The 8,030-nt window shown below is 24.9% G+C and overlaps 1 protein-coding gene across 1 annotated transcript; it reads left to right on the forward strand.

The window, feature by feature from the left end:
- Positions 1-3,065: 3,065 nt before the first annotated feature.
- LOC146872245 (uncharacterized) lies at positions 3,066-4,283 on the forward strand. Its single transcript, XM_085663991.1, has 2 exons — positions 3,066-3,531; positions 3,718-4,283. Exons 1-2 carry the CDS (start codon positions 3,066-3,068, stop codon positions 4,281-4,283), a joined length of 1,032 nt encoding a protein of 343 aa, XP_085520117.1.
- Positions 4,284-8,030: the final 3,747 nt, after the last annotated feature.

The raw sequence follows: 8,030 nt of genomic DNA on the forward strand, positions 1-8,030 counted from the left end.
ATAAATTATTATTGATAATTAAAGTTGGAATAAAAGGTAATATTAGTAGAATTTCAATATCAAAGATTTAAAAAATTACTGCAATTAAGTAAAATTGAATAGAGAAAGATAAGTGTGGTGAAGTAAGAGGATTAAATCTACATTCATATGGGGAAGGTTTTTCTCGGTCTTGATAGATTTTAAATGATAGAAGTATATTAATTGAAATTAAAAGAGATGTAAGAAAAAAGGAATAAAAGATATAATAATAAATAATATTACTTATATTATTATTAAATTAATAATTTTTTTAATTGGAAATTAAATGTAATTAATATACTATGTAAATAAAATGATCATCAGTATAATCATGTATAAACAAATAATCATACAATATCTACAAAATGTCAGTATCACATAATTGCTTCATATTCAAAGTGATGAATTTTAGAAAAATGTTTATTAATTATACGTAATAAACATACAAAAAGAAAGATTGTTCCAATAAAAACATGGATTCCGTAGAATCCTATAGTTAGAAAAAAAATTGATCCAAAAAACTGAATCAGCAATAATAAATGGAACTCTTTTATATTCAAAAAATTGACATAAAGAAAATGTGAATCTTAGACAAATTATGTAAAAAAGTGTTATAATTGCTATATTTAATTTTTTATTAATTAAAGAATTATGAGATCAAGTAATCGTTATTCCAAATGTAATTAAAATAATTGAGTTTAATAGAGGGACATCATATGGATTGAATATAATAATATTTTTTGATGATCATAGGATACTAATTTCAATTCTTGGAGATAGGGAAGAATGGAAATATGCTCGGAATAAAGAAATAACAAAAATTTCTGATGTAATAAAAAGGATTATTCTTTTTAGATTTGTTAAGATATTAGATGTATGTATTCCTTGAAATGTTCTTTCTCGCACAATATCTCGTCATCATTGAATTAAAAATAGTGTTAAAGTAATAGTGGATAAAATTATTAAGTTAATATTTAAAAAGTAAAATCATTTAATTAAATTAATTAAAAAAAGTATATTAATAGATGAAATTAAAGGTCATAGTCTAATTGTAACTATATGATAAGGATGATTTAATTTGTTCATTTTTATTTATAATTCATTTGAGTAAAGAAATATAAGAATTATAAATATATAAGATTGAATAATTGATATATCTAATTCAAGAATAAATAAAATAATTTGTGTAAAAATTAATAGTCTAACTTTATATTTATTGAAGGTCCTGTTGATCCTAAAAGACATAAAAGAAGATGGCCTGTAATTATTTTAGCTGATAAATATACCTAATATTATAAATCGGAATAGCTAATGTTATAGGTCGGATTAAGTTTCTAATTGTTTCAATTAAAATTATAAATGTTATTAAAGATCAAGGTATATTAAGTGGAACTAAATGGGCAAATGATAAGTTTGTTATTTTTAATCAATAAAATAATATAATTCTTAATCAAATTGTTAATGATAGAGGTAAAATAATTTATAAATGTCTTGAAGATCTAAAAATAAAGGAATAGTCCGATAAAATTTATAATTAAAATTATTATAAACATAGAAAATTTTAAATGTAAATTCTTTGCTGAAGGTTGGTAAACAAAAAGAATTAGAACTACTTCTGGATAAAAACGATATACAAATTTTAGCAGTACAGGAGACAAGATTTTTGGATAAAAATGTGACAGAAACAAACGATTATAGAATCTTTAAAGGCAAACCTGCGATTAAAATTATGAAAGGAATGCCAATCTTGGGAACAGCCTTTTATATCCATAAAAGATTATTAAACTGTGTAACTGAATTCAAAACACGCTCAGAAAGGATGTCTCTTTTGACAATGAAATGCAAAAATAAATTATACACTTTTATTAATTGTCATGCACCAATAAATAAAGATAACAAGAAGAACCCAAATAAAGTAGAGGGATTCTTGGACCTCCTGGACCATAAAATGTATAAAATTCCAAAATCAAATGAAGTAATATTACTTGGAGATTTCAATGCCCAAATAGGAAGAGAGAGAATTCATAGACCAATAGTGGGAGAATATGCTGCACACCAAAGAACAAATAGAAATGGGATGAGATCGATTACTATTTGTAAAAACTTTCAAATGAAGGTAATGTCGACTTTCTTCGGGAAATTGCCAAGAAGAGCTAAAACATGGATTTCTCCAAATCCAATGCTAGGTGAATTTCAAATAGATCATGTAGCTATATCCAAAAGAAACATGACGGAAATTATGAATGTCAAGATAATAATAAGCAAAGAATTTGACTCTGATCACTATTTATCTAAAATTAAACTCAAATTCTTACCCAACAGAAATCACAGAAGAGGGGAAAAAATAAATAAGTACAATACAAAATTATACAAGAAACTTCAGAAACATTTCAGGAAGAAATAAAAGTAACATCAAGGGAAGTGGCAAGATTTATCTAAAAAAATAACGAACGCAGCCCAGAAAACATTTGGACTATCCAAGCATAGAAAAAAACCTTGGTGGAACCAAATATGTGAAAATGCATTACAGGATAGAACAAAACAATAGAAAAAGTGGAAATGCCCGGGAAAGACTGAATATCATGACCAATTCAAACAACAAAGGAAAGACACTGCTAGAATAATAAGGGAAGTTAAAAGATCTTTTGAAAAATCACAACTTATCGACATGCAAAAAAACTTTGTTAAAAATAATTCACGAAATTTCTATCAGACTTTTAAGAGTCAATTAAAGGGGTATGAAGCGCCTAGCATATGTTTCAAAGATGAAAATGGTAAACTTGGCCTAAGCAATGCGGAAAACTGTGAAATACTTGCGAAACACTTTAATCAATTTTTAAACTGCCATGAACCAAAACATAAATTGGAATTCTCTGAAACAACTGAAAATCTGGAAGAAGATAAACTACCCAATGCTGAAGACATTAAGGAAGCAATTAACAATCTAAAAAATAATAAAGCTAGTGGAGAAGACATATATAACAGCTGAACTTTTGAAATGGTCTCAATCAAAAATCATTGAAGAGCTGAAGTTAATCTTTGAAGATATGTGGAGAACAGAGAGGTTTCCAGAAGAGTGGAAAGTAGCTCTAATTCACCCATTACATAAAAAAGGGGACAAACAGAACGTTGATAATTATAGAGGCATCTCTCTTCTGCAAACTGCATACAAAGTAATCTCAAAAATATTGCTGAATAGAATAGAAACAACACTTGACAAGCAACTGGGCGAGTATCAAGCTGAATTTCGAAAAGGTAGATCTTGTTCAGAACAAATTTTTAACTTAAAATCCATAATTCGCCATAGGATACTGAATTCAAAGGACATAGTTGTAACTTTTATAGATTTTAAAAAGGCATTTGACTCGATTGATAAAGAAACCATAGATAAAACAATACGTGAATTTGGAGTTAATAATAAATTAGCAAACTTAATACGTGAAACACTCACTGACACGATTTCAAAAGTAAAATTTATGGGTGAGATATCTAAACCTATTGAGATAAATACAGGCAAGGTGATGGTTTATCACCTCTTCTGTTCAACTGTGTTCTAGAAAAAATTGTCAAAATTTGGAAGATAAAGCTAAAAGAACAAAACATTTCACCAGTAACTTTGGGGAGAAAAAACAAAGGCATTGAAATAAGTTGCCTAGCATTTGCAGACGATTTTGCTATAATGTCAGACAATCTAAAAAGTGCAACAAATCAATCTCTTGGAAGAAATAGCTAACAAAGCAGGTTTGAAAACTAAATTTATTATAAACATCAAGAACGTTCCAAAATTTTTATCTATAGATATTGGTCTAATGGAAAAAGTAAAGAAATTCAAATACCTGGGAGAAATAATTCAAGAAAAATCTGCAATAGAAGAAAGGGTACGCAAGATGGAAAGGACGTATGGTATAACTAAGAATTTTTACAACGAAAGGTGTTTATCTAAAAATCTTAAAATAAGGCACTACGCTACAGTAGTGAAAACAGAATGCTTATACGCGAGTGAATGCTTGGTACTAAATTATAAATTAGATAAACTAGAAGTACTAGAAAGGAGAATCATGAGGAAAATTTTAGGTCCCGTGAAAACAACAGAAGTATGGAAATTAAGATCTAATGATGAAATATACAGGAATATAGAAGGCATAACAGAAACGATAAGGAAAAAAAGACTGCTATTTTTTGGCCATATTTACAGAATGGATGATTCCAGATTAACAAAAAGAATACTCATGTACCTTTGGGAGAAAAAGGCAACAACTAGCTGAATTCAAGAGGTAAAGAAAAATCTAGAAAGAAATAATATAAGTGAGGAAGAAACTATAGACAGAGAGATTTTTAGAAAGAGGATATTAAACATGGAAGGATTCCAAGGAAGATTGAAGAAGAAACCTGGTGCAAAGTGGTCTGAGGACAGAAAGAAACAGCATAGTGAAAAGATGAAGGAATATTGGAGGGAACGGAAAAGAAAACAGCTAAGTGAAGAATTGAAATTGGCACGTGATCGCAGGCCTCATCGAAAGAAGAAGAAGAAACATAGAAAAAAGAATAATAATATTAGTAAAATTATTTTTTTTTTCAATTATTAAATTCTTTTAATAAGAATTCCTTGATAGAGAATCAAAATATAAATATTTTAGGTTATTAAATACAATTGATTATGGAAAAATAAAAAGGGAATAAATAATCTTAATCAATTTAATAAATAATTGGGTGAAGTGTATGGATCAAAAAAAGAAAATAAATTTCTTATCATTTAAGTTAAGTTAGATTTTTCATTTTAATTGATATTTTTTTTTATTAATATTTTTTTTTATCTATTTTATTTACAAAAAAATAATTTATTTTAATTAGTATTAATATAAATTAATATAAATTAAATAGAATTAATAAAATAATGATAGTAAAAAAATAAAAATAGAATCATTTTAAAGATCTTAATTGAGGAATAAAAAAATATTAATAAAGTTAATAATTTTTAAATGACATTTAAATGTTATAAATTAATTAATCTTTTACATAGTTAAGAATAGAGTATAATTAAAAAATATAAAAGTTTATTAATTTATAATAAATTTGAGTTAATTTAATTTTAATAAATCAATTTAAATAAGAATAATAATTAAATTAGTAGAAAGATTGAAATTATCATTAAGGGTTAATTATTTATAACCATTAAGAGTTTAAGAGACTTTTACTTCTTTAAAGTGTCTTATGGGTTATATAATTTATTTAATTTACATATTATTAATTCAATTAATAAAAGAATTTAAGGAAATTGATTCAATTATAATTGGTATGAATCTATGATTTATACCACAAATTTCAAAACATTGACCAAAAAAGATTCCTAGACGAATTATGTCAATAAATGTTTGATTTATACGTCCCGGTGTGACATCAATTTTAATTCCTAAAGCTGGAATGATTCATGAGTGAATTACATCTGTAGATATTGTGAGAATACGAATGGGTATATTAAAAGGAAGAATTAATCGATTATCAACATCTAAAAGTCGAAATTGAGATGAATTATTTTTTTTAAAAGGAAGTATATAAGAATCAAAGTTAATATTTTTATAATCAGATAGTTCATAACTTCAGTATCATTGATGGCCAATAGCTTTAACAGTTAAAGTTGGTGAAAAGAATTCTTCTCTTATATATAAAATTTTTAATGAGGTGATAGCAATTAAATAGATTTATTATAGGAGTAATAGTCCAGATTGTTTTAGTAAAATGTTCATTAATAATGAATCGATTAGTAATTTTATTAATAATTAGAAAAATAAATATATAAGAAATTAATCTTGTAATAAGGATTAATATTAATATAGAATAACCATGAAAAAAAATTAATTGATTTATATTAGGAGTATTTGAATCTTGAATATAAAAATTTAGTCATGTTTGAATTTATAATAAAAAAATATAAATATTTTTTATATTTGATGTTTAAAATCAATGCACTAATTTGCTATATTATAATAATATTATTAATTTGTAGTATAGGAAATTCGTTCGTAATATTAATTAATTGGTGGTTATGAATTATTTCATTCTAAATTGGATGATATAAAAAATTTATATAAAATATTACGTTATGATATAAATGATTTTCAAATAATAAAAATAAAAAGAATTATTAGAATAAAGGAAATAATATATCCAATTGATGAAATTACGTTTCATGAAGTATATATATCAGGCTAATCAGAGTAACGACGTGAAAATAGATAATCCTGACACAACAGATAATCCTAAGAAATGATGAAGAAAGAAGGTTAAATTAACTCCAATAAATATAAAAGAATATTAAATTTTTAGTAAAAGTTTATTTAAGGAAAATCCAAAAATTAAAGGGAATCAATGAATAAATTCAGCAAAAATAGCAAATATAGTTCCTATAGAAAGAACATAGTGGAAATGACTAATTACATAGTAAATATCATAAAGAATAATATCGGAGGATGAATTAGAAAGAATAATTCCTGTTAATCCACTAAGTGTAAATAAGAAAATAAAACCTACTCTTCAAATTATCGAAGGTGAGAATAAAATTTTTGATCCGTAAATGGTTGCTAAATACTTCAATTCCTGTAGGAATAGCAATAATTATAATTAGTATCAATATCTAAACCTACAGTAAATATATGGTGAGCTCAAACAATAAATAAATAAACTAATAAAACTAATAAAACTAATAAACCAATAGCGATTATAGCGTAGATTAATCCTAATGATCCAAAAATTTCCTTTTTTCCTCTTTCGTTAATGATAATGTGAGAAATAATTTCGAATCCTGGATGAATTAAAATATAGACTTCAGGATGACCAAAGAATCAAAGTAAGTGTTGATAAAGAATAGGGTCACCTCCTCCAGCTAGTACAGCTAAAGAAAGTAAGAGGAGAAAAGCTGTAATTAGTACTGATCAAGAAAATAAAGGTAAAAAATTTAATGAATGGGTTTTAATATGTATGTTTAAAATTGTTACAATAAAATTAATTGCTCCTATAATAGAAGAAATACCTGCAATATGGAGAGAAAAAATTCTTAAATCTTAAAAGTTAATAAATGTCAATGTTTGATGATTAACTCTATCAAACAACATATTGCCAATGTTTTGTATCTTTTTAGACTGCTATTTAATATATTGTTCAACAATTCTCTTTTACGAAGGTTACATTTGTTAAATTCAACGTATATTAGATTCAAAACGATTAAGTACAAAGAATTCCAAAGTACAAATTATTTTATATAATCTTATTGAATTTTCAACTACTTAAAATTTCTAATAAAGAAATTATATATTATGGTTTTACATCATTTTATTATTTATATAAAGATTATATAGAAAAAAATCTTAATATTATTAATACTAGTATAATTACATCATACTAACTATACTAATCATACTAATCATGACTTATAGTAGAAATATCATACAGTCATAAACAGAATAAGCGGACAAAGCATAAATTTTGAATAATCTATAGTTTCATTTATTATGTTAGATATAAATTAGAACATTTTTATAGATATCGAAAATATATTTTTAGCATATAAAATTATAAAAAGAACGTTTGTTAATATTTGTTAATATTTACGCGTATTTGTTTAGATGGATGACCTTGAAACTGTGAACAAAATTAAGTGGATCACAAAATATAAACCTTAATCATATAGAAATTTTATGGAGTTAATTGGATTCAGAAATACCAATAGAAAAACGCTATAATAAAACTGTGTTTTTAAACGAATTGCAATTAAAATTTCAACAAATTGATCCGAATTATTTTCAGAAACTTGTGAAAAGCATGCCACGACAATTAGAAGCGATGCTTAAAGTAAGAGGTTACAATAATAAATGCTAATTGCACATTTTGAGAATATTTATAAAGTGTCCACTTAATTTTGTCCTCTTAAAATGTGTAACTTCCATTAACAACAATATATTCTAATATATTTTAATATATTATTATAATTGATATTCCCGTTTATTTCATTAAATTAA

The sequence above is a fragment of the Vespa mandarinia genome, chromosome 24, assembly GCF_050613455.1.
Source record: "Vespa mandarinia isolate Hongniang chromosome 24, ASM5061345v1, whole genome shotgun sequence".
NCBI classification, from domain to species: Eukaryota; Metazoa; Arthropoda; class Insecta; order Hymenoptera; family Vespidae; genus Vespa; species Vespa mandarinia.

Excerpts from the sequence above, each read along its gene's own strand:
- LOC146872245 (XM_085663991.1), top strand. The coding sequence starts at position 3,066 with ATGTGGAGAACAGAGAGGTTTCCAGAAGAGTGGAAAGTAGCTCTAATT. Across the intron at positions 3,532-3,717 it reads ACCTATTGAGATAAATACAG|TGCAACAAATCAATCTCTTG; the intron begins GCAAGGTGATGG and ends CAATCTAAAAAG.